Source organism: Staurois parvus, unplaced genomic scaffold (assembly GCF_062004578.1).
Source record: "Staurois parvus isolate SC_StPar_1 unplaced genomic scaffold, SC_StPar_1.0 ptg000231l, whole genome shotgun sequence".
Lineage (NCBI taxonomy): Eukaryota > Metazoa > Chordata > Amphibia > Anura > Ranidae > Staurois > Staurois parvus.
Window position 1 is genome coordinate 1 of NW_028318027.1, and position 27,935 is coordinate 27,935.

Genomic DNA, 27,935 nt, shown 5'->3' on the forward strand with positions numbered 1-27,935 from the left:
GATGAGGAGAAGGATGAGAAGACGGAGAAGGATGAGAAGACGGAGAAGGATGAGAAGACGGAGAAGGATGAGGAGAAGGATGAGAAGACGGAGAAGACGGAGAAGGATGAGAAGACGGAGAAGGATGAGGAGAAGGATGAGAAGACGGAGAAGGATGAGGAGAAGGATGAGAAGACGGAGAAGGATGAGAAGACGGAGAAGGATGAGGAGAAGGATGAGAAGACGGAGAAGGATGAGGAGAAGGATGAGAAGACGGAGAAGGATGAGAAGACGGAGAAGGATGAGGAGAAGGATGAGAAGACGGAGAAGGATGAGAAGACGGATGAGAAGACGGAGAAGGATGAGGAGAAGGATGAGGAGAAGGACGAGAAGACGGAGAAGGATGAGGAGAAGGACGAGGAGACGGAGAAGGACGAGGAGACGGAGAAGGACGAGGAGACGGAGAAGGACGAGGAGACGGAGAAGGACGAGGAGACGGAGAAGGACGAGGAGACGGAGAAGGACGAGGAGACGGAGAAGGACGAGGAGACGGAGAAGGACGAGGAGACGGAGAAGGACGAGGAGACGGAGAAGGACGAGGAGACGGAGAAGGACGAGGAGACGGAGAAGGACGAGGAGACGGAGAAGGACGAGGAGACGGAGAAGGACGAGGAGACGGAGAAGGACGAGGAGACGGAGAAGGACGAGGAGACGGAGACGGACGAGGAGACGGACGAGGAGACGGACGAGGAGACGGAGAAGGACGAGGAGACGGAGACGGACGAGGAGACGGACGAGGAGACGGACGAGGAGACGGACGAGGAGACGGACGAGGAGACGGAGAAGGACGAGGAGACGGAGAAGGACGAGGAGACGGAGAAGGACGAGGAGACGGAGACGGACGAGGAGACGGACGAGGAGACGGACGAGGAGACGGACGAGGAGACGGAGACGGACGAGGAGACGGAGACGGACGAGGAGACGGAGACGGACGAGGAGACGGACGAGGAGACGGACGAGGAGACGGACGAGAGACGGACGAGGAACGAGGAGACGGACGAGGAGACGGACGAGGAGACGAGGAGACGACGGAGGAGACGACGGAGGAGGAGACGACGGAGGAGGAGACGACGGAGGAGGAGACGGACGGAGGAGGAGACGACGGAGGAGGAGACGACGGAGAAGGAGGAGGAGACGACGGAGAAGGAGGAGGAGACGACGGAGAAGGAGGAGAAGACGACGGAAAAGGAGGAGAAGACGACGGAAAAGGAGGAGAAGACGACGGAAAAGGATGAGAAGACGACGGAGAAGGATGAGAAGACGACGGAGAAGGATGAGAAGACGACGGAGAAGGATGAGAAGACGACGGAGAAGGATGAGAAGACGACGGAGAAGGATGAGGAGAAGACGGAGAAGGATGATGAGAAGACGGAGAAGGATGATGAGAAGACGGAGAAGGATGAGAAGACGGATGAGAAGACGGAGAAGGATGAGAAGACGGATGAGAAGACGGAGAAGGATGAGAAGACGGATGAGAAGACGGAGAAGGATGAGAAGACGGATGAGAAGACGGAGAAGGATGAGAAGACGGATGAGAAGACGGAGAAGGATGAGAAGACGGATGAGAAGACGGAGAAGGATGAGAAGACGGATGAGAAGACGGAGAAGGATGAGAAGACGGATGAGAAGACGGAGAAGGATGAGAAGACGGATGAGAAGACGGAGAAGGATGAGAAGACGGATGAGAAGACGGAGAAGGATGAGAAGACGGAGAAGGATGAGAAGACGGAGAAGGATGAGAAGACGGAGAAGGATGAGAAGACGGAGAAGGATGAGAAGACGGAGAAGGATGAGAAGACGGAGAAGGATGAGAAGACGGAGAAGGATGAGAAGACGGAGAAGGATGAGAAGACGGAGAAGGATGAGAAGACGGAGAAGGATGAGAAGACGGAGAAGGATGAGAAGACGGAGAAGGATGAGAAGACGGAGAAGGATGAGAAGACGGAGAAGGATGAGAAGACGGAGAAGGATGAGAAGACGGAGAAGGATGAGAAGACGGAGAAGGATGAGAAGACGGAGAAGGATGAGAAGACGGAGAAGGATGAGAAGACGGAGAAGGATGAGAAGACGGAGAAGGATGAGAAGACGGAGAAGGATGAGAAGACGGAGAAGGATGAGAAGACGGAGAAGGATGAGAAGACGGAGAAGGATGAGAAGACGGAGAAGGATGAGAAGACGGAGAAGGATGAGAAGACGGAGAAGGATGAGAAGACGGAGAAGGATGAGAAGACGGAGAAGGATGAGAAGACGGAGAAGGATGAGAAGACGGAGAAGGATGAGAAGACGGAGAAGGATGAGAAGACGGAGAAGGATGAGAAGACGGAGAAGGATGAGAAGACGGATGAGAAGAAGGATGAGAAGAAGGAGAAGGATGAGAAGAAGGACAGTTCTGTCACAGTTTCTGTCTATTTCTGACAGTTCTGGGACATTCACTCCATACAGCTGTTTCAACCGCTGTATGGAGGGAATGTCATGGAACTATCAGAAATAGACTATTAATGACAGTTCTGGGACTGTCCTTCCATACAGCGGTTGAAACATTGTATCTATTTGTTTCCATAAATGGATCCATTTATGGAAACAAATAGATACAATGTTTCAACCGCTGTATGGAAGGACAGTCCCAGAACTGTCATTAATAGTCTATTTCTGACAGTTCCATGACATTCCCTCCATACAGCGGTTGAAACAGCTGTATGGAGTGAATGTCCCAGAACTGTCAGAAATAGACTATTTATGACAGTTCTGGGACATTCCCTCCATACAGCGGTTTCCGGCAAAAAGTGTATGTGCAGAGTTCCTCTATTCTGCAGATACACTTAGAGGAGCTCTGCACATACACTTTTCTTCCTCTTCCTCATCTTCTTCTGAGGATGAGGATGAAGAAGAAGAAGTAGGATGAAAATAAGATTAATTCCAAGCCGGCAAAAAGTGTATGTGCAGAGCTCCTCTAAGTGTATCTGCAGAATAGAGGAACTCTGCACATACACTTTTTGCCGGCTTGCAATTCTTCTTCTTCTTCCTCTTCCTCTGAGGATGAGGATAAAGAAGAAGAAGAAGAAGTAGGATGAAAATAAGATTAATTCCAAACAGGCAAAAAGTGTATGTGCAGAGCTCCTCTAAGTGTATCTGCAGAATAGAGGAACTCTGCACATACACTTTTTGCCGGCTTGGAATTATTCTTATTTTCATCCTACTGCTTCTTCTTCTTCATCCTCAGAAGAAGAGGATGAGGATGAGGATGAAGAAGAAGAAGTAGGATGAAAAGAAGAATAATTCCAAGCCGGCAAAAAGTGTATGTGCAGAGTTCCTCTATTTCTGACAGTTCTCTCACAGCTTCTTCACATGTACAGTGGTTGAAACATCTGTATCCTAAATGTAAACTAATAGATACAATGTTTCAACCGCTAAACATGTGTTCCTTCTGTCAGAAATAGCGGAGCTCACTGCAGGGACACTTTTGCCGGCTGATCGGGAAATGTTCGATTCGCGCACCCGAAGTAGGCAAAATTTCGGTTTCGCCGCGAATCGAATATTTCCTGAAATTCGACTCGAATTCCGGTTCGCCTGGTTCGATTCGCTCATCTCTAATTATAAGAAAGTGGAAGCAACTGGGAACAACAGCCACTCAGCCACCAAGTGGTAGGCCACGTCACATGACAGAGCGGGGTCAGCGCACAAGTACTCAACTGTCTGCAGAGTCAATAGGTAAAGACCTCCAAACTTCATGTGGCCTTCAGGATTAGCACAACAGTGCGTAGAGAGCTTCATGGAATGGGTTTCCATGGCCGAGCAACTGCATCCAAGCCTTATATCACCAAGTGCAATGCAAAGCGTCAGATTCTGTGGTGTAATGCACACCACCACTGGACCCTAGAGCAGTGGAGATGTGTTCTGATGTGTGAGTGACCAATCACGCTTCCCTGTCTATCGATCCGATTGACGCGTCTGGATTTGGCAGTTGCCAGGAGAACTGTACTTGTCTGACTGCATTGTGCCAAGCAGGGGCAGACTGACCATTTGGAAACTTGGGCACTGCCCGAGGTCATAAGGGGGCCCCATGAGATGCCCCTGGTACCTTTTACACAGGCTTTTTTTGAGTTTGGGCAAGGACACAGGGGCCCCATGATCCCCTATTGCCCGGGGGCCCCCATGATTTGTCAGTCTGCCCCTGGTGCCAAGTGTAAAGTTTGGTGGAGGGGGGATTATGGTGGGGTTTTTTTTTTCAGGGGTTGGGCTTGGCCCCCTAGTTCCAGTGAAGGGAACTCCTAAGGCATACCAAGACATTGTGGACAATTTCATTTATTAACTTTATGGGAACAACCACTACCTGTTCCAACATGACTGCGCAAGTTTGGGGTGGAGGAACTTGATTGGCCTGCACAGAGACCTGACCTCAATCCCATAGAACACCTTTGGGATTAATTAGAGCGGAGACTGCGAGCCAGGCCTTCTCGTCCAACATCAGTGCCTGACCTGACAAATGTGCTTCTGAAAAAATGGTCCAACCTTCCCATAGACACCCTCCTAAACCTTGTAGTTGGCCTTCCCAGAAGAGTTGAAGCTGTTCTAGCTGCAAAGGGCGGGGCCAACTCAATGTTGAACCCTACGGACTAAGGCTGGGAGGCCATTAAAGTTCCTGTGAGTGTAAAGGCAGGCTGAACAATACTTTTGGATATATATATATATTCTGGGGATTACACTCACACTGGTGCAAAGTAAAATCAAATTCCCCTTTTCACACAAAAACAGCTTTCTGACAGCAAAAAGAAATCAAACTGTCCCAGCAGCTTGATAATAGTCCTTTACACAGAAATAATCTTTGTGGCTTACCGCCATCCACAGAATAGATAGCACTGTCACTCCAGGGCTGTGTGCTCACCTTCCTCTGAGGTTCAAACAGTGCTTAGCCACTCCACCAAAAATGGCTCAGCAGTTTAGGAGTAGACAGTGTTCCTCAACCATGTATCTACCTACACAGCTCCCACAGCCCTCTACCATTAACTCAAAGTCTTCAGAGACCCACAAACTAAAAAACAGGAGAAACTGCTAACCAATTTTCCCTTGTCAGCATTTCCCTGAAACCTCTCAAAAGGAGCAAAAATACCACCCCTCTGACACATCCTTGGTGCCTTCTAACATATATGTAGTAATCTGGGGCAGCTCTGGAATGACCACCAGCTAGTCTGGTGAAAGCAAAAAAGACAGCTTACTTCATCCAAAGTCTAGAAACAGTCCAAAACCTGATATCTGAAGCTAAACCACAAGCTCACCATTAATGTTCAATCACATACAGGGGGTTAACCTCCTTCACAGTAAGGGCAGCAGCCCATATCTTGTCTGACCACTTACCACACAACTTCTGAGTCTCTCCCATTGACTTCCCTGACACACCTTTTGATTTCCCTTTGCTGACATTTAAACCTTCCTCACCTGGAACTTAACCCCTTTGGGCCCAAAGTCCTGGTAGTCAGGACTCTAATACAAATGTAACCATCTTGGGAGTACTGCAATGTCTGTGTAATTGTCTCCCTTAACAAGACCACACCCTAAAAATTGGGGAACTATATCTGCCATCCAGGATAAATTCCCAGTGTCCTGTACTATACATATATATATTTGCAGGTAGCCTGGGAAAGTCCTGTTCAGGATTTACACATCTCCCAGGCACCTTTGGAGACCTTAGTCTATTCCAGGTTTTCCGCCTCTCCCTTTCAATTTAGTCTCACCTGGACACCCAGTCAGTACTCTGCAGTCTGGGGAGAAAACAGGTCTTCTCTGTTGGAACTAAAGGTTGGTAAAGCTGTGTATGTGGAGGCTGACAGTAGGTTTGGGCAGCCTGTTTGTTAGGATTGCTCATGTGCAGTAAAAGTTGAGACATGGATAGGCTTTGTAGAAAGTTTCATTTTTCTTCTCAAGCATTGTCCAGCACCTGGGAACGTCACCAGTGTTTGCTGCAACGTTACTGGACTGGTATAGACATGTACACACTCTCAATGAAGAACTTATTGAACAATTCCAATTTCCTCTGAAAGGAGTGGACAGTTGTTATAAATCATATAGTATTGTTCTTGCCACTGATCTACACGTTAGCTCTTTTGGGTCAAGCTGGCTGCTCTATAGTAAAGGTTGCACACACTGTATGAAGCCTCAGCTATATACTGTATTCAGCTCTGTGATCCAGCTCTGGGACAGGAACTATCCCTTCCCATTTTGGAATACAATTGAGTTGGGCTGAGTGCTGACCTCAGGAGTAATCCATAGACTGGGGAGAGCTCTGAATGGAAGGTGGATGACAACCAGCATTGAGGGACTCAGAAGTAGACATAAGTGGTGTGTGTAGGAAGATGGGATAAGAATTTGAGCCAGACACCGTGCTGTACAAAGGGCAAAGTCTGCAGGGTTGTATTCCAAAAGGAGAGCCCTACACATTGTTCTACTATACTGTCTAAGGACCAGGGGTGGACTGATAACTCATGGGGCCACCGGACAATAGGGGATCATGGGGCCCCTGTGTCCTTGCCCAAACTCAAAAAAGCCTATGAAAAAGGTATCAGGGGCATCTCATGGGGCCCTGGGGCCCCCCTACTGACCCCGGGCCCTTGGGCAGTGCCCGAGTTTCCAAATGGTCAATCCGCCCCTGCTAAGGATACATTGTCTGGACTGGAGATGAGGCTGGATGAGAGATTTATCCAAATTAAAGAGTGGAATGATATTTAGTATCCGATCATAGGTATTATTTCTCCTGAAGTGTTTGTGTGTAACTCTATGGAGTACTGTTGTTGAAGATGATATTCATAAGCTAGTGGACAGACATCTTTATTTCCATAAAGGGTCTAGTGCAGGGGCGGACTGACCATTTGGAAACTCGGGCACTGCCCGAGGGCCCGGGTCAGTAGGGGGCCCCATGAGATGCCCCTGGTACCTTTTTCATAGGCTTTTTTGATTTTGGGCAAGGACACAGGGGCCCCATGATCCCTGTTGCCCGGGGGCCCCATGAGTTGTCAGTCCGCCCCTGGTCTAGAGAGATGCACAACAGAAACATTTGTTTTGGTTCTACTCCATTGTTTAATATGATAATAATTTTGTTTCATCATATTCAAATGGATTTGAAGTTCAAATTTTGGAAGACAGTGTGGTGTGTGTGTGTTTTTTTTTTTTTTTTTTTTTTCCATTCTATTCCTTTTTTTTATTGGAAAAACAGAATGTTGGCCACACAAACAGCAACGTGGTAGATGGAATCCTTTATTTGGAATCATTTACATGCAATGTGATAAGAACATGACCGCTCCAAGACAGGATAGAGGAGCAGGACATATTGCATGTAAAGGATTCCAATAAAGGATTTCATCCACCACATTGCTGTTTGTGTGGCCAACCATTCTGTTTTTCCATTGCATCTGTGATCATGGATTGGGCCAGCACCTGCGTGTCTGTGGAGGGGTTCTGGAGATCCGGCACTCACCTGGAGTAGATATTTTGCTCTTTCAGTTGGTCTTTACACTTTTATTTATTTATTTATTTTTTTATTCCATTCTTTTCTATTTAACCTTTTCTGTTGTGGTGTTTTTTTTTTTTTGTTTTTTTTTCTCTTTCCAACATCTTATTTCTCTCTTTATTGCAATATGTTTCCATTTCGAATTTGAAAAAAATTAGTTTTGGATTCCGTACTATTTGGATTCAGAATATTGTATACAATATCAAAATAACAAAAATTTGTCTGAATTTTGATTGGTAATTAAACTAATTGCACATGTTTAAAAGTGTCTTCTAGATTTGTTTAAAATGAAGTGCTGACATCCAGTATATTCATCTAATTTGTTCATTTAAGGTGAGGTGGAGAAGCCAGCAGACCTTGGGTGGAATACACCCATCATGACGTTGTTTTCGTAAACTAAACAATAATTCAACGACTTACTAAATGTCTCTTATTTTTTTCCAGATTGTCAGGAATCCTCCCATGCATTATCTATGTTCAGGGGTGGACTGACCATTTGAGCACTCAGGCACTGCCCGAGGGCCCGGGGTCAGTAGGGGGCCCCATGAAATGCCCCTGGTACACTTTTTTTAGGCTTATTTGAGTGTGGGCAAGGACACAGAGGCCCCATGATCCACTATTGCCCGGGGGCCCCATGAGTTGTCAGTCCGCCCCTGTCTATATTCCTCCCTATAAGGAAAGCTATGACTACCAAAGATGAGCTTTACATACTGTATGCTTTGGGGAGCAGGACATTCTTCCGCTACCTATGACTGGCTGTCAGCTTTGACTGCTTCCCAGCAGGATAGTTCAGACTGGTTAAACATTATTAATATTATTATTATTTTTTTGTTCAGCCACCAGGTTGTTCAGATTCCCCCATCCACACAAGAAAAGTTGATAGAGGAATCTTCCCCGCTGTGCCATTGTATTCTGACAGCGGGGAATCTTCTGCTGTCAGAATGCATTGATCAGTGCAGCAACCAATTGGCTGCAAGCATTGATCGAATGAAAGTTTCCAATATTACCATTGGAGAGAAGCTGATCATTAGACTGACTTTTGTCAAGCAGGAGCAGCCATAGATGGATCCAAATTCAGCCAGTCCCTGTTGAATGGCCAAATGTTGATCCATCTATAGCCACTTTCAGTCATGCCCTGGGTGGGAAAGTATACAATGGGTCACATTGGAGTGTCAGAGACTTTCATTATCGTTTCTCTCTTCTGCTTTCAGCAATGGCATCTGCTGATCTGAGGAAGGAGCTGGAATGTTTCATCTGTTCGACCATTTATACAGATCCTGTAACACTAAAATGTAGACACAACTTCTGCCGGGACTGTATTGGCCGTGTGTTGGATACACAGGAGGGGTCTGGAGGTTATTCCTGTCCTGAATGCAGAGAAGAGTTCCAGGAGCGGCCTGAACTGCAGAGGAACATAACACTGCATAACATAGTGGAGAATTTTCCATCTGTTCAGCCAGATCAGGAGGAGTCCAGGGTCTCTACTAACTGTATTCACTCTCTTGTACCTTCTGTGAAATCCTGTCTGTGGTGTGAAGCTTCTCTGTATGACAATCACCTGAGAGTCCACAGCAGGTCACCAGAACATGTCTTATGTGACCCCACCACTTCTCTGGAGAGCAGGAAATGCTCCCTCCATAAGGAACTACTGAGGTATTACTGCATTAAGGACTCCACCTGTATCTGTCTGTCCTGCAGGTTGGATGAGGAACACTGGGAACACCAGGTGGAGACTCTATATGAGGCCTGTGAGATGAAGAAGAAGAAACTGAGAAATGTTCTACAGAAAATGATGACCAACGGGGAGGAGACGGAGAATAGAGTCCAGAGTCTGCAGGAATGCAGGAGCAAAGTACAAGGAAAAGCAGATGATGAAACAGAGAGAGTCACGGTCCTGTTCAGAGACCTCAGGAGACGTCTGGAAGACCTGGAGAAGAGAGTCCTGAGTGAGATCTCTGAGCAGGCAGAGCGGGTCTCTCTATCACTGTCTGATATGATCCGGGATCTGCAAATAAAGAAGGAGGAGCTGTCCAAGAAGATGGGTGACATTGAGAAGCTGTTTAACATGACGGACCCACTGACTGTCCTACAGAAATCAGATATAGGTGACTTGTGTGATACCGAAGATGAGGACAGAGAGAGACATGAGCAACTACTCCATGATGGAGGAGGTCTGGAGATGGCAAGGATCTCACACACATTACATGCAGGTTTATCTGAGATCTTGTCTGGGGTAAATAGACAGAGATATACAGGCACACCTATCTATCCAATTTCTAGTGCAAAGGACAAAGTTCTTTCGAGGGTTACAGACTTATTACTGGATGAGGGGACAGCTGGGAATACTCTACGTATATCGGATGACAGGAGAACTGCATCCTTCTCAACATCACACCAGAATCTCCCAGAAACACCAGAGAGATTTTGGTGTTCTCAGGTGCTAAGCAGTCAGAGTTTCTCCTCAGGGCGACATTGCTTGGAAGTGGAAGTCGGGGGGTCAGATTGGTGTATTCTTGGGCTGTGTTATGCCAGTATAGACCGGAGAGGAGTTCAGTCAATGATTGGATGTAATTCAAAGTCCTGGGGTTTGGAGAAGTTTGGGGGTAGTTGGTACTCATTGACACATGACAAGAACAAGATTCCATTACCTGGCAGGATCTACAGTAGCAGAGTCAGGATCGAATTGAATTATGAGGCTGGGCGGATCACCTTTTATGAAATGGGTGACCCGATCCGACACCTCCTCACCTGCACCTGCACCGCCACCTTCACTGAGCCCCTCCATGCTGGGTTAGGTATATGGAACGGTTGTATAACGCTATCTGTATCGTATCAGTTGTGAGAAATCTACCCGAAGACTGGTGACATCAAGGGGGGGATCTGATTCATAAAATACTCAGCCAATGCTAGGAAGCAGTGGACAAGAACCAACGCTACTGATTTATTTATAAAGCTGCACACTCTGGGGCCATCATCTTCACTTCACCACCTAGTGGGTCCCTTACCCAGGAGCAGGCATGCAGGAGTTCAGATTATTTAGGCTTCACTAGCTGCATGCTTGCTCCAGTTTGGTGAAACAGAAGGTGATGAAGGTTGGGGTTACAGCCCTGGAGCCTCTACCTATGCAGCGTATCTATAGCCAAAACCTATTTTTTTTTCTGTTTTTGGATGGAGTTGGGAAAGATTAGAACTGTCAGATTTATACTGCTATCCAGGGTTCCATTGGATTTTTTTTTCCTCAATTTCTGTCCTAAGTTTTACCAGACAGGATATGCGGAGAATTCTCCTACAACAGGGACCAAAATAAAAATGTTTTTCTTTTATAGAACAGAGGGAGGAGTGAAAACTCGAACATGCTTTTATTTATTTTGGGCATTGTTGTAGATTTTTCTTTTATATCCTGTCTGGTAATATGTTGTCACCGGGACAGGAAGTGAAGGAAAATTTTTATTTTGGGCCCCTTAGCAGTAAACAACTTGCCAGGGGATTCAGACCTCCCTCACTCCATCCGAAGCTAGAAAATGAGGTTTCTGTATTTGTTTCCTTCTATAATGTGTAAAATGATGACGTGATATCAGTGATTATTCTGGCTGTGTGTGTTTTGTGGTATTGTGGACAGTCTCGGGAAGTGGAAATCCTCACCTTTTAGGTATACGTGAATACTGATCAATGATTTTGATATAGATGGATATAATGATGGGACTAGTACTAGAATCAATATTAATGCAACCTGTATGATCCTTGTGGAGCAGAATACATTTTATATCCTCTATGGCCCTTTGATGAGTCAAGCTGATAAGGGGTTCGTAGATAGCAGAAATGTAATGTCCTTATAAATTGTATTGCTTGTGCTTGGGATGGTCCTACATGGCATCTGACCAGGACTGGTGTGTAATTACTTCTTGTTTGATGAAGAGGTCCGATCCTTGGTATACCTGCCATGTCTAAGGTTCTCCACATGCATTAATCTCTGTACGTTCTAATCTTCATTTTGTAATTCTTCTCTTCAAAATAAACTTTTAAAACCTTCTTTGGGATCAGAGGTTGATGATTTCCTCATCACATTCCACAATAACTTTGGCTGTAATACTGATGCAACACTTTTTTTTTTTTTTTTTTTTTTCCCTGAACAAACAGGCCTTTCTGTTGTTAGACCAATATCGGAGGTGTCAAAGCACTTGTGGCTTCTAGGTTCTTAGACCATAGATATGCTCAGGGACATTCCGGTCCTTGATCATCTCCATGGTCAGCTAGCAGAACAGCCGGCTTCTGTCTTGGGCTCTATGAGGGGAACCCCCTTCCACTGCATGTAAATGTGATCCAGTGGCTAATTAGCTGCTAGAATCACTGACTTTTTTTTTTTTCAGCCAGCAATGCTGAATAATGTAAATGTACATTGCTGAAACTGTTTACTGATATTTTTGTGTCTCTGAAAATAAATATTCTATACTACAGAGAGGGAAAGATGAGCAGATCCTCTACTGCTCACCTTTTCATTTTGGATCACAGAGCTCCTCAAAGATTGACATAAACTTTATAAAATGTGTCTTTACTGCATGCACAACACTTTTTTTTTTTTTTTTTTTTTTTTTTTCTTCCCTTGTCTGGGAGGGGAATCTTCTCACTGACATTCCCACATTCTGGAGTTGGGAGTTAATACAAAAAAAAAACATAGTGAATTTAACAATTTTTTTTTTATTGATTTTTCACTATATATATATATATATATATATAGGCAAAAAGTATTTAGTCAGCCACCAATTGTGCAAGTTCTCCCACTTACAAGGATGAGAGAGGCCTGTAATTGGCATCATAGGTAGACCTCAACTATGAGAGACAAAATGAGAAAAAAAATCCAGACAATCACATTGGCTGATTTGGAAATAATTTATTTGCAATTTATGGTGGAAAATAAGTATTTGGTGAATATGAAAAGTTCATGTCAATACTTTGTTATATATCCTTTGTTGGCAATGACAGAGGTCAGATGTTTCCTGGAAGTCTTCACAAGGTTGGCACACACTGTTACTGGTATGTTGGCCCATCCTCCATGCAGATCTCCTCTAGAGCAGTGATGTTTTGGGGTTGTCGCTGGGCAACACGGACTTTCAACTCCCTCCAAAGGTTTTCTATGGGGTTGAGATCTGGAGACTGGCTAGGCCACTCCAGGACCTTGAAATGCTTCTTACGAAGCCACTCCTTTGTTGCCCGGGCGGTATGTTTGGGATCATTGTCATGTTGGAAGACCCAGCCACGTTTCATCTTCAATGCCCTTACTGATGGAAGGAGGTTTGCGCTCAAAATCTCACGATACATGGTCCCATTCATTCTGTCCTGTACATGGATCAATTGTCCTGGTCCCTTTGTGGAGAAACAGCCCCAAAGCATGATGCCACCCCCATGCTTCACAGTAGGTATGGTGTTCTTTGGATGCAACTCAGCGTTCTCTCTCCTCCAAACACGATGAGTTGTGTTTCTACCATACAGTTCTATTTTGGTTTCATCTGACCATAAGACATTCTCCCAATCCTCTTCTGGATCATCCAAATGCTCTCTAGCGAACTTCAGACGGGCCCGGACATGTACTGGCTTAAGCAGGGGGACACGTCTGGCACTGCAGGATCTGAGTCCCTGGCAGCGTAGTGTGTTACTGATGGTAGCCTTTGTTATGTTGGTCCCAGCTCTTTGCAGGTCATTCACTAGGTCCCCCCTGTGGTCCTGGGATGTTTGCTCAGCGTTCTTGTGATCATTTTGACCCCACGGGGTGAGATCTTGCGTGGACCCCCAGATTGAGGGAGATTATCAGTGGTCTTGTATGTCTTCCATTTTCTAATTATTGCTCCCACAGTTGATTTGTACACACCAAGCTGCTTGCCTATTGCAGATTCAGTCTTCCCAGCCTGGTGCAGGTCTACAGTTTTGTTTCTGGTGTCCTTTGACAGTTCTTTGGTCTTCACCATAGTGGAGTTTGGAGTGTGACTGTTTGAACTTGTTCTCAGTATAAAAGACACCTGTCCACAACCTCAAACAGGTGCCATTGATACAGGTAATGAGTGCAGGACAGAGGAGCCTCTTAAAGAAGAAGGTACAGGTCTGTGAGAGCCAGAAATCTTGCTTGTTTGTAGGTGACCAAATACTTATTTTCCACCATAATTTGCAAATAAATTCTTTCCAAATCAGCCAATGTGATTGTCTGGATTTTTTTTTTCTCATTTTGTCTCTCATAGTTGAGGTCTACCTATGATGCCAATTACAGGCCTCTCATCTTTGTAAGTGGGAGAACTTGCACCATTGGTGGCTGACTAAATACTTTTTTTGCCCCACTGTATAACGTTGAAAGAGAACAAAATAGAAAAAAGGAGCACATTGATGGTAAAATCTTCATGGTTACAAATAGAGATGAGCGAATTATTCAAAAATTCGATTTGGCTGATTCGCCGAATTTGTGGAATAAATTTGATTCGATGCGAATTTAACTTATTAAAAGGGTTTCTAGGCTTCAGAGAGCCTTTATATTAGTGCAGAACACTGTACCTTTTAATTTAAATGCCCTTGGAGTCTGCTGGGGAAGAGAAATAATACTGTCAGTCAGTATGACATGCAGATGAGTGCCGCCGATCTTAGAATCACCGCACACTTCACTCCTTTGGGCAGTCACGGGGCCAAAACCAGAGTGTGGAGCCACAGTGTGGCGGTGGAGGCAGCAGCAAAGGGAGGCCATACAGCACCCTATGACAAAATGGAAACCACCAGCAGTGTGAGGAGACCTGAAAGTGGCACATGGCAGAGTGTGGCGATGGAGACAGCAGCAATGGGAGGCCGTACAGGGACCCATGACACACTCTGGACCTGGCAGCAGCATGAGGAGGCGGTACAGGGGCCCATGGCAAGAAGAAGAAGAAGAAGAGGATGAGGAGGAAGAAGAAGTAGGATGAGGATGGAGAAGGAGGAGAAGGAGGAGGAGGAGAAGGATAAGAAGAAGAAGAAGAAGATCTGCAGAGAGCTCCGCTATTTCTGACAGTTCCTTCACATTTACAGCAGTTGAAACATTGTATCTATTTGTTTCCGAATAAAAACATCTGTATCCTAAATGGAAACAAATAGATACAATGTTTCAACCGCTATAAATGTGAAGGAACTGTCAGAGAACTGTCAGAAATAGCGGAGCTCTCTGCAGGGACACTTTTTGCCGGCTGTAGAAGGGATGAAAATTGGCGGATCGGGGAAAATTCGATTCGTGCATCCGAAGTTTGCTAATATTCGGATTCGACGCGAATCGAATTTTTCCTAATATTCGAAACGAATTCCACTTCGCCAGGTTTGATTCGCTCATCTCTAGTTACAAACATAATAACGTCACATAGCCACCGTGGGGAGGCTATCAGAACAGCACAGTTGGAGAAGGGTGGGAAGGGGAGAAATTATCCCATGGGTGCCACACTGCCTCAAACACAGCTGTCGAGCTGGAATGTATAGCAGTCAGGTATTCCATCTGTCGTACATTAGCAATCATTTTAAACAAAGTTGACATTGAAGGCGGTATAGCGGATAACCAACACCTAGGAATGCTTCTTCTGACCGCAGTCAAAATATGTGTGGAGAGTTTCCTGGAAACGTCAAGCTCAATAAAAAGTATAGGGGCTCAAAGGGGAGAGAGGTATGTAATAACAATTGTAAAAAAGACAAAACCTCTTCTCAAAAAGGGACAATGGATTCACAAGTCCAAAAAATGTGGAAGAGGGAGCCAAAGTCTTTCCCACAACGCCAGCAGGCAGAAGAAGCAATCGGGTTAAGTATGAATAACCTCAGGGGTTTTGTACCACAACATCAGAATTTTGTATGCATTTTCTCTATAAACCACACAGACAGAAGATTTAGATGCGTTTTCCCAAATTTTCTTCCACTGTGTTAGATCGCTGTTACATTTTAGAAACTGGGACCACTTGCTCATGTAATGGTGAGTGTCGTTAGAGAGGGGGGTAGCGTCAATTAAGAGTTTGTATGTATTGGAAATTATACCCCTTTGATGTGGACCCTGTATACATAGACGCTCAAAGGGAGAGGGTTTCCCGAGAGTCAAAGTGGGGGACATGGTGGTGAAAAAAATGGCATAGCTGAAGGTATATATAAAAATGTTGGGAGGGCAGATCTTTTTTCTGGAGGTATGAGAATTGTTGCAACTTCTGTGTAACAGGATGTACTAGGTGGCACAATTGGAAGATCCTGGCCTTGACCCAAGGGAGCATCAGGGACACGACCAAACTATCTGGAAGATTGGGGGTTAAAGAGGATATTAGTCAGTGGAGAGCAGTCTGAGGTCAGTGCAAACCTGGTCCTACATTTCCGCCAAATACTTATGGAAAATTGCATGGAGCCGAGGAAGAAACGACGGAAAGGGGCAAGGTCCACCGGCGAGGATGACCAGAGGAAAGAGCAAGGATGAATTGGAGTCAATTGTAAGGACTCGATCTCAGTCCACAGATTGGGAGGAAACTGGGTGGACCAAAATTCATTATTTTAAAGTACCAAAAAAAATTTAACAAATGAAGGAACTCTGTAAAGTTTCAGGGAATGATTTACTCAAGGCACAGACATCTGGGAGTAACCACTTTCAGTACATTTTCTGTAGGTGGCATAGACAGGCTGGATCATGTATACGTCATGCAGCCTGTTCTGGGTGTTCAGCATGCTGCTCCCATGACAGGGGTGTGGATACCGGTACATGCCTGCATTTGGCAGCCAAAGGATCATGTGATCACAATCTCAACAAAGCTGTTATGAATTAATTTCATTCCTAATAGCTGTTTACCATAGAGTGATGTTGTGATTGGCCCACAGCTATCATGGTATCTGGGCAAATCACAACATTCTGTACCATGTGATTAGCTGGACTAGTCACATATCATTAGTAATCACAGCTTCTATGAATGTAACCCATTCATGACAGTTGAAAACATTTCTGTTATTATGATTATCATTGTAACCGCAATCAAAGTGTGTAGCAGGGGCGGACTGACCATTTGGAAACGTGGGCACTGCCTGGGGTCAGTAGGGGGCCCCATGAGATGCCCCTGGTACCTTTTTCATAGGCTTTTTTGAGTTTGGGCAAGGACACACAGGGGCCCCATGATCCCTCTATTGCCCGGGGGCCCCATGAGTTGTCAGTATGCCCCTGGTGTGTAGTTAAAAAAAAAAAAAAAAAAAAAAAAGTTCTGCAAGGGCGCAAAGAAGACAATTGTTCTCTATGTACCATGTTCACACCAGAATACCAGTATCGCATGAACATTTTTTTTTTCAGCTTGGGAATCTGCGATGTGCAGCGCTACTCTCTTAAGAGCCGCTGTTTTTGGGACCTTTTTTCCTGCACAGCCAAGCACCACGCATTTTCCATTTGTGTCCAGACACAAGAAACAGTCCATGGGCTTGGTTTTGTGTGGGAATTTAACTTGGATAGAGTAAAGGGGTTATTGGAAGCCTAACTTGATTTTAGAATAACACATTGAGGACAATTTCTTTCTCTGAAAAAATGGCAGATGAATGATTGTGTTCCAACCCGAACCCTGACAGTCTCTAGCCAAAGTGGCAGCTTGCAGGAGCTCTGAGTTCCCTTAAATGGGTTTTTAGCAAAGTCCCAACTTGTAGGAGCTCTAAGTGAACAAAATACCAGCTCACTTGGCTATGGTATCTGATCTCAGGACAAGGGATTGGGTAAGCTACGAACTGTCCCCTGAAGACTTGGCAAGAACGTGCATCTACCATTGCAACAGAAGACGTTGTTTGTGTGACCAACCTCAAAATCTAGGATTATCTCTGTTGTCAGGTCCATCATTATGTAAGTGCAGTATTTAGTCAACAATCCTGGACTATCTCAATGACCATCACCAACTAGAAATGTAGACTCTTTACAATTTTGATATCAAACTATTGTTTTTAAGAGCCAGCTGTAATCAATGCCAGGATATACAGTATGAACGTATTCAGACAACCTACGTATAAAATCGAACTTTTTTGAAAATATTGGAGCATTCATCAATTCAAACATTTATTTGACTTTGGAGAAAGATGAATTATTGCATGTAATTTCTTATGACTATTACATTTTCTGCTCCATGTTTCAGCATTCTCATGTGTATTTATTTTGTTTCGTATTGGTACAACACAAAGTGGAAAAACAAACAGCCAAACTGACGCATTTTACACAAAACTCCAACAAATGGACTGGACAGGATTATTGACACCTTCAATTTAATATTTGGTAGCACACCCATTGGGGGAAAGTAACTGCAACAAATGGCTTCCTGTAACCATCAATGAGTTTCTTCCACCTCTCTACTGGAATTTTGGAGCACTCTCTCCAGCTGCTCCAGGTCTCTCAGATTGGAAGGGTTCCTTTTCCCAACTGCTGCTCTGAGATCTCTCCACAGGAGCTGTATGGGATTCAGATCTGGACTCATCGCTGGCCAGTTCAGTCCTCTCCAGTGCTTTGTCTGAAGCCATTTCTGGGGGCTTTTTGATGTGTGCTTTGGGTCATTGTCCTGCTGCTATGTGTACCCATCACCTCTCATGGAGACCCAACTGTCTGACACTGGGCCCTGCATTGCACACCAGAATTCTTTGGTAGTCTTCAGATTTCATAAGTCCATGCACAATGTCAAGACATCCAGTGTCGGAAGCAGCAAAGCAACCCCAAAATATCAGTGACCCCCCCCCCCCGCTCCTCATGTGTGACTGTAGGTACTGTATTCTTTTCTTTAAAGGCCCTTATTGCTTTTTATGAAAACAGTAGAATGAGGGGATTTTGGCTTCCTCAGGTACGTTTTGGTGAATTCCAATCTGGCTTTTTTTTATGTTTTTGTGTCAGCAGTGGGTTCTTCCAGGGTCTTCTACCATAGTGTGAGCTAACACAGTTTGTACCTGAAGGTCTGCTCAAATTTGCCTGGAAGTTTACCAAGGTTCTTTATCCACCATTTGAACAATCCTGTGTTGCAATCTTTGATCAATTATTCTCTTTTGTTCACATCCAGAGAGATCAGCTGCAGGGTCACAGGCTGCAAATTTCTTGACAATGTTGTGCACAGCGGACACAGGAACATTAAGATCTTCGGAGATGGACTTGTAACCTTGAGATTGTCCATGCTTTTTCACAATTTTTGTTCTTAAATCCTCAGACAATTATTTTCTGCTCTTTTTCTTCTCCATGTGGCACACAGAGAGACACAACAGAGAGGTGGAGTCCATTTTTCACCATTCTCACTGGTTGCCTTTGTGACTTCTATATTGTCAGCACCTGGTCATTGATACAGGTGAGATTAATTACAAATTACAGGAGTGATGCAAACTGGAAATACAATTTTTTTTTTACAATTTTGAGAAGGTGCCAATAATTTTGTCCAGTCCATTTTTGGGGGTTTGCGTGGAATGTGTCAAATTCAGCTTTTTGTTTCTCAACTTTTTTGTCATACCAATAGAAACAAAAGAAATAAACATGAGAATGCCGGAACATTTGTAATTGCAACAATTTTCTGGGTGAAGTGCTACAGTGGTGCCAATATTTTTGACTATGACTGTAATTTGCAATTTTCGGTTGATTTTCCCAGGGTATTATTATTATACAGTATTTAGCGCCAAAACGTTTGCTCAGCGCTGTACATTATAGTGTGGGACAGTACATGAGACAATACAGTAACAATACAATCCAATACATGAGGGGTTCGAGGGCCCTGCTCCTTGGAGCTTAGAATCTATGAGGGAGGGGATAGTGGTACAGGAGGAAATGGCTGTGGGGGATGGAGTGGTAGGAGGAGATTGGCTGTTAGATGAGGGCGGGGTAGGCTTCCCTGAAGAAATGGGTTTTCAGGGTGTGCCTAAAGGTGAGGAGGGTAGATGACAGGCTGATGGATTGGGGTAGTGAGTTCCAGAGGATGGGGAAGACCTGGAGAAGTCCTGGAGTAGGGCATGGGAGGTGGAGACCAGGGAACTGGAGAGTAGGAGGTCTTGTGAGGAGCGAAGAGTACGGGTTGGCTGATATTTGGATATCAGAGTAGACTGTTATGGCTGTCTTTGCATGTACCATGTGCTTTAAGAAAAATACCAACCATAACCTTGTTGAATTTTTTTTTTAAACATTGATCTTTGGTACAATCTAAATGTTTGAGTAATTAATCGAATGAAGTATAAAAATAATATATTTTCTTTCCTGTACAAAACTTGGCTGTAACTTTGGTGGATTCGGTATCGAGTTTAGTTTTAGAAGTTTCTGCCATAGAAAGATCACTTTCTGACATTTCCGGAACATATGATTCGCCAAAAATTGTATTTTCAGCCACCGATGGAGACACCCCCTTGTGATATGTTAAGTCACATGGGGTGATTCAGGAACTCATAATTCACCAATCTCATGATATTGCAAAGTAATGCCTCAAATACTGATGAGGAGACATGGGGACAAGAATGCACATGCTTTGCGACCATCACTACAGTTCAGATTGGGCTGTTTCCCATCAAGGGCACGTTGCTGGAGGCTATCAAAGATAGTGACGTGTAAGTAAGAGTGCACTGCCTAAAATGGGGGAAACTTTGGAATGACCATTTACTACTGCCGAAGGACTATTGCCACAAAGTCACTGCAGCATGTGTGTTCCTTTACTGAAAATGTTCCAAAGAAACTACATGGACTTGGAAGAAAAGTAATCAAGCAGCTTATTCACCCTGAGAATGAAGAAATCCTTGTTGTATACTAAAAGGTTGTAATCAGTTCTCCAGAACAAGGGCAGCAATTGGCACATGCCTGTGATGGAACCTGACGTGGAGAGGAAGGTGATCTTACACCTCTGGCTCTGCACCCCTGGTGAAGTGACAGGAGGCATGAGTGCCTGGCAGTTCTGGCGATGACAGCTGCAAAGTCTGTGTGCACAGCTGAATTGGTAGTATGCATTTGACAGGGAGGTAGGCCATGGACAGCAGAAGCTTGGCAGGCTGCAGAAGTAAGGCTGGCCACTACAGGCTAGACACAAAGCAGGGTCAGACACTAGCAGGCACATCAGGAACAAAGCAGTGGGCAAAAGAGTAGTCAGCTTCAGGCTAGAGTTGGCAAAGGTAAGCAAACAGACAGATGGATCAGGCAGAGACATGGTCAAAGACCAAGATAGGGGTCGGTTCAGACAGAAGTGTGGTCAGATGGATCAGGATGACAACAGAAGATCAGGAACAGGTAGCAGAATGCTGTAGACTAGTGGTCTCCAAACTATGGCTTGGGGGCCAGATGCAGCCTTTTGCCTGCCCTTATCCAGCCCTTGGGGCACTTTTCTCCCACTGATACAAGACACTGTTTCTCTCACTGATACCAACAAAGGGGCATAATTCCTGGTAATAACATCAACAACAGGCACTATTCCTCCCCAATGACACCTACGATGGGGCACTATTCCTCCTCAATGACACCTACGATGGGGCACTATTCCTCATATTTACATCAACAATTGGGCACTATTCCTCTCACTAAAACAAACCATGAGGCACTATTCCTCCCACTGACACTAACAATGGGGTGCTATACTTTCCCCTAATGCCAAAGATGCATTGGTTACTCCCAATGACACAGGACAATATCTACTCCCAATGGCTCCAGTCCGCCCCCCCTAAAGTCTGAAAGCCAGTAAACCAGCCCTTTGTTTAGAAAGTATAGAGACCCCTGCTACAGACCATAAGGCAAAGTCCTAGTGCAGCAGAAGTGTTTAGCCCAGTATGCACCAATCTAGTGGTGGGCATGTGCCAACATCCGAGTCACCACTGATGCCTATGAGCATGCTCACGGGTTCAGCAATCATCTCTCAGGGCATTTAGGGTCAACATGTCCCAGAACATCTGCTTGGCTTCAATTGAAAATTGAATCCACCTTCCTGGTGCCAAGGTGAGGTCCTCTTTCATTAAATATTCTATGAAACAGTGTTGCGCAATCTAATGAATACAATTTTTATGCCATATGTGCAATCATCAAATTAAAGTGTCTGTGCAATTACCTATAAAACCTTTTTATAGAGTGCATATGATCACCACAGTGTGTACGTAAACAATTTTACCCCCCCCTTCAATAAAGTAGCCTATATAATATACCACAAAATGCTAATTCCCCTAAATAGAATACCAGTCATCTATACCAGGGGTCCCCAAACTATGGCCCTCCAGATGTTGAGGAACTTCAAGTAATGCTCCCAGAGGCATGATGGTACTTGTACTTCAGGTGGAGGGCCATAGTTTGGAGAGCCCTGATCTATACAATAGAGATAGATATACTACACTAGGACGTATAAATTATATATTAAATATATCCTCCCCTGTAATTTATCCCCAACAAAGACTAGTAGTGGTCCAATGTGATACACAATTAATTATAAATTAAAAATTCTCTATGAAGCAATTTATGTCAAAATTCACACTCAACCCTCAGGGTACTAATGTTTGTAACTTAAAAATTCATTTAGATTCTTTCTGGCTGACGGTCCTGATCTTATTGCTACCCCACCAATGAGGTTTATATCTTTTTATTCCCCAAAATTGTTAGGAGTCTTGATGGATCTGTTATGCTGTAATATGAAATGTTTGGGAAGGTTATGTTTCCTACAGCCTTTTACAATATTGCCAATATGTTCTTGCATTCTTTTAGCCAACATTCTTTTAGTCCTGCCAACATATTGTAGGCCGCATTCACATTCAATGCAGTACACTACTCCTTCTGTTCTACATGTAATGCAATCTCGAATATCATACTGTTGGCTATAAACATTTTCCTTCTTTTAAATTTCTTTTTTGTACTCCGACATCCACAGCATCTACCACAAGTGAAGAAATCTTTTTCATTGAAGAAAGAAATGTTATTATTATTGGGTGTATCCACCACATTTCTCTCCAATCTATTTCTTAATTTGGGTGCAATTCTATAAATACATTTTGGTTTTATCCATTGTTAGGATCCCCCAATGCTTCTATACAATTTTTTTTCTATTATAATATAATAATATTGCTACTGAATGATCATCCTTATTATCCTTTCTTTATTCCAAATTAAATCCTGCCTATCCATCCTGTCCACCTCTTGTTTTTGATCTTCTATATATTCCTTTCCATATCCTTTTTTGATAAACATATCTCCAATCTCAGTTGCTTTCTTGATGTATTCTTCCCTTTCAGTGCAATTTCTTTTGACTCTCATAAGTTGCCCTTTTGGAATGTTCATCAACCACGTAATATGATGGCAACTGTCCATCGTAATGTAACTATTTTATCTGTGGTTTTGAAATATGTTTGAGCTGTAATACCGTCTCCCTGTATTGATATCATGAGATCCAGCAAGTGAATGGACTTCTTGCTCACTTCCCATTTTAGAATGATATTCTTCTGATTGTTATTCATCTTTGCCATAAATTCTTCCAGGGTTCTTCAACTACCCTTCCATATCACTATAATATCATCAATAAATCAACAGTATAGGATTAATTCCTGCGTTCTCTGTTCAAATATCGCCTGGTCCTCCCATCTTTATTATTATTATTATACAGTATTTATTAAGCGCCGATAGTTTGCTCAGCGCTGTACATTACAAAGGGGGACAGAACATGTGACAGAACAATACCAATACAATGCAAAACATGAGGGGATCGAGGGCCCTGCTCTTTCGAGCTTACAATCTAGGAGGGAGGGGATGGTGGTACAGGAGGAGATAGCGGTGGGGGATGGAGTGGTAGGAAGAGTGGAAGAGGTCAGCAATCAGCAGGGGGTGGGGTAGCCTTCCCTGAAGAGATGGGTTTTCAGGGTGCGCCTAAATGAGAGGAGAGTAGGTGATAGTCTGATGGATTGGGGTAGGGAGTTCCAGAGTATGGGTGACGCCCTGGAGAAATCATGGAGGCGGGCATGGGAGGAGGAGACTAGAGAACTAGAGAGAAGGAGGTCTTGTGAGGAGCGGAGTGTGCGTGCTGGGCGGTACTTGGATATTAGCTCGGTCATGTAGTTTGGGGCAGTATGATGGACAGCTTTTTATGTCAGTGTTAGGATTTTGAATTTGATCCGTTGTGCAATCGGAAGCCAGTGGAGGGATTGGCAGAGGGGGGTGGAGGACACTGAGTGGAGGCCAGTGGAGGGATTGGCAGAGGGGGGTGGAGGACACTGAGTGGAAGCCAGTGGAGGGATTGGCAGAGGGGGGTGGAGGACACTGAGTGGAAGCCAGTGGAGGGATTGGCAGAGGGGGGTGGCAGAAACGGAGCGGTTGGAAAGGTGAATGAGTCTGGCTGCCGTGTTCAGGATTGACTGAAGTGGGGATAGCCTGTGGCGAGGCAGGCCAGTGAGGAGGGAGTTGCAGTAGTCGAGTCGTGATATGATGAGGGAGTGGATGAGCTGTTTAGTTGTTTCTGGGGTTAGGTAAGTGCGGATTTTGGCGATGTTGTGGAGGTGGAGTCTGCATGAGTTAGTTAGTGATTGGACTTGGGGCTGGAAGGATAGATTGGAGTCTAGAATGACCCCAAGTACTCTGGCCTGCGGGGCGGGCCTGATAGTGGCATTGTTGGACTTGATGGAGAAGTCAATGGGGGGGGGGGGCACGGGCTGGGGGGAAGACTAGGAGCTCGGTTTTGGAGAGGTTCAGTTTAGGAAGTGGAGCGACATCCAGTCTGATATGTCGCTCAGTAGGTGTGTGATTCGGGCGGAGACCGAGGGGGTGAGTTGAGGGGTTGAGAGATAGATTTGTGTGTCGTCGGCATAGAGGTGGTAGTTGAAGCCGTGAGAGTGTATGAGTTGGCCAAGGGAGGAGGTGTAGATGGAGAAGAGAAGGGGCCTGAGGACAGAGCCTTGAGGGACCCCAACAGTGAGGGGGAGTGAGGAGGAGGTGGTAGCGTTAGAGGTAACGCTGAAGGATCGTTTTGATAGGTAGGACGAGAGCCAGGAGAGAGCAGAATCTCTGAGGCCAAGGGAGTGTAGTTTTTTGAGGAGGAGGGGGTGGTCGACTGTGTTGAAGGCAGCGGAGAGGTCAAGGAGCAGGAGCACTGAATAGTGGCCATTAGCTTTGGCGGTTAGGAGGTCGTTGGAGAGTTTGAGTAAGGCAGTTTCAGTGGAGTGTAGGGGACGGAAGCCGGACTAGAGGGGATTGAGGAGGTTGTTGTCATTGACGTGAGAGCTTAGGCGATTGTAGACTAAGCGCTCAAGGAGATTGGATGTGAATGGGAACAGGGAGATGGGTCTGAGGTTGTTCAGAGGGCTTTTTAAGTATGGGAGTGATGTGCACATGCTTCAGAGCGGAGGGGAATGTGCCGGAAGAGAGGGAGAGATTAAAGATGTGGGTGAGGGAACGTAGGATGGAGGGGGAGGGAGGGAGGAGTTGTGAGGGGATAAGGTTGAGGGGGCGGGTGGTGAGGCGGGCATCAAAGAAGATCTTGGTGACCTCCTCGATGGTAGTAAGGTCAAAGGTGTAGAGTATTGAGGGGGCTGCAGTGTGAGGATTGTTAGGTGGGGTGGAGGTTGGAGCAGTGGTGAGGTCGAGAGAGAGGGGTGATGAGGGGGTAACTGTGTGAGAGGGGACGGGTTTGGAGGGAGTTTGAGCAGTGGTGATGTCCTTGTGAATTGTGTCAATTTTGTTTTTAAAGTGATTGGCAATCTCAAGGGCGGTGAGTGAGGTGCTGGGTGTAGGTGGGGGTGGAGACAGTAGAGCGTTAAAGGTGGAGAAGAGTCGGCAAGGATTGGAGGAGAGGGTCTTGATGAGGGTCAGGAAGTACGCTTGTTTGGCAGTGTGGAGGGAGGAGGTGTAGGTGTGGAAGGCAGATTTATAGCTGGTGAAGGCTTGTTGGGATCTGGTTTTGCGCCATAGTCGCTCCAGGGCACGACTGTGTCGTTTGAGAGTTTTGGTGTGATCAGTCTGCCAGGGCTGGAGCAGTCGGGGTCTGATGTTTCGTGTGATTAAAGGCGCTGTTGAGTCAAGGGCGGCTGACAGCGCGTTGTTGTAGGCACTCATAGCCAGGTCGGGGCAGGACAGGGGGAGGATGCTGTCGTGGAATTGATCAGCTGCAGAGTGGAGGGGAGCAGAGTTCAGGTTGCGGAGGTTTCGGTTGGTAGTAGTATGGCATTTGGAGGGGTAGGGGTTAGGGGACGAGGAGATAGAGAAGGTAATCAGGTTATGGTCAGAGAGAGGGAAGGGGGTGTTAGTGAGGTTGCGGGAGTGCAGAGGTGGGAGAAGACAAGGTCCAGGATGTTTCCGTTGTAGTGGGTGGTTGATTGAATGCACTGTGAGAGTGCGAAGGAGGAGGTTAGGTGGAGGAGTTGGGATGAGGCCGGGTTGTCAATGTTGACAGGAATGTTGAAATCCCCAAGGATAATGGTGGGTATCTCAGAGGAGAGAAAGAAGGGTAACCAGGAGGAAAAGTCATCAAGGAAGCGGGATACGGGTCCGGGAGGTTGGTAGATTACGGCAAACTAGCCATGAATAAGTTTTCAACACTAGGGGCAAACTTTGCCCCCATCAAGACTTCTGTTTTTTGTTTGTAATAGCTCCCATTGTACCAAATATATCCATGTTCCAAACAGAACCTCAAACACTCTTGAATATATTTCTTCTCTTGTCTTCCCATATTATTATTACCATTGAAGGCTCATTCCGTTGCCTCTATAGCTTCTTCCTGGTTGATGATAGTATAAAGAGATCCAACATCTGCTGTTGCCAAGATTATATCTTCTGTCTCATTGATTTATTCTAGCAGTTGTAACATATCTTTGGTATCTGTTAGATAAGACTTGGTTTTCTGGCCTTCTGCTTGCAAAAAAAAAACATCAATATACTGGCCTACCCTCTCCGTTACTGATCCTATCCCATTTACTATGGGCCTTCCTGGTGGAATATATTTATCCTTATGGATTTTAGGTATACAATAATGATTGGTACTCTACATGCTGCAGGTGTTAAGTATTTCTCTTCTCTTCCATCCAATATTCTTTTTTTCCATTCCTTTTCTAATCAATTTCTCCAATTAATTTTTTTTTTAGATCTCATTGTTGAATTGCATACCAAAGTATGATATGAATTCTCATCCATTAACAATCTTCTCAGTTTTTTTCTTCTTTGTATTTTTCCTTCGCTAAGACAACTATTCTGCGTCCCTTGTCGGCTATTTCTTTTATGCCCCTCCCGATGTAATTCGGGTCATTTTATATGTGTTACCTTCAATTTCATCAAATAATCTAACACCATCTTCTTAAATACATCTACATATTTTTTATTTCCTATTTTATTATTATTATTATTATTATACAGGATTTCTATGGCGCCAACAGTTTGCTCAGCGCTTTACAATATAATGGGAAACAATACATCCACAATACAGCTCAATACAAGAGGGTTAGGAGCAGGGGCGGACTGACAACTCATGGGGCCCCCGGGCAATAGGAGATCATGGGGCCCCTATTTCTTTACCCACACTCAAACCCTATAAGGTACCAGGGGCATTTCATGGGGCCCCCTACTGACCCTGGGCCCTCTAGCAGTGCCTGAGTGCTCGAATGGTCAGTCCGCCCCTGGTTAGGAGGGCCCTGATCCTTGGAGCTTACAATCTAAGAGGGAGGGGCTAGTGGTACAAAAGGTAATAACTGTGAGGGATGGACTGGAAGGAGGAATAGAAGATTCCATTATTAGCTGAGGGCAGGATAGGCTTCCCTGAAGAGATCGGTTTTCAGAGATGGCCTAAAAGTGAGCAGAGTAGGCGATAGTCTGATAAATTGGGGTAAAGAGTTCCAGAGGATGGGGGAAGTTCTGGAGAAGTCCTGGAGACAAGCATGGGAGGAGGAGACAAGGGAGCTAGAGAGCAGTAGGTTGTGTGAGGAGTGGAGAGTATTTGTGGGTTGAATGTAGATTTATTCCTCCCATATATAGCATATTATTATTCTGCTCCACTCTTCTCATAAATGGTGCTTGGGGATTCATCAATCTATATTTTTTTTATATTGAGGTTTATAATATATTTCTGAATACTGACAAATGTCTCAAATTTGTTATGATTTTTCAACAGGGCAGATTTTAGACCCTTATCCAGGACCTGTAGTTCTTCTCTTTTGAGTAGAATACCGTAATCCTTGTGATTCTTTTTGGTGTTCATCTTTCTTAATTTAACTTCCAGATCTTTCTTTTCTACATACTTATTCGATTCATCAGACAGTGTTTTATAATCTGCCATTTCCTTTATGATTATGGTTATAGCTTATCCTTGGATGATTTCATCTGCTCCTCTATTTTCTTCATTTTCCTTTGTTTACGCTTTAACAAAAAATGCAGCACTTCTTGTCTTTTTTTCATTAAAGAAATGATACCATTCATTGATGGATTCCTGATCTATTAATCCATCCTTTTTAGGGACGTCTCACCTAAGTCTTC

At 44.8% G+C, this 27,935-nt stretch overlaps 1 protein-coding gene across 1 annotated transcript; it reads left to right on the forward strand.

The window, feature by feature from the left end:
* Nucleotides 1-309: 309 nt before the first annotated feature.
* On the forward strand, nt 310-27,620 carry LOC149460359 (tripartite motif-containing protein 60-like; the record flags this gene model as incomplete). The annotated part of the gene is made up of 5 exons (XM_089679789.1): nt 310-423; nt 664-847; nt 8,749-8,853; nt 9,076-10,260; nt 27,574-27,620. Coding segments are annotated over 5 exons (1,635 nt in total), but the record flags the coding sequence as incomplete, so codon positions are not given.
* Between the last annotated feature and the right edge of the window lie 315 nt (nt 27,621-27,935).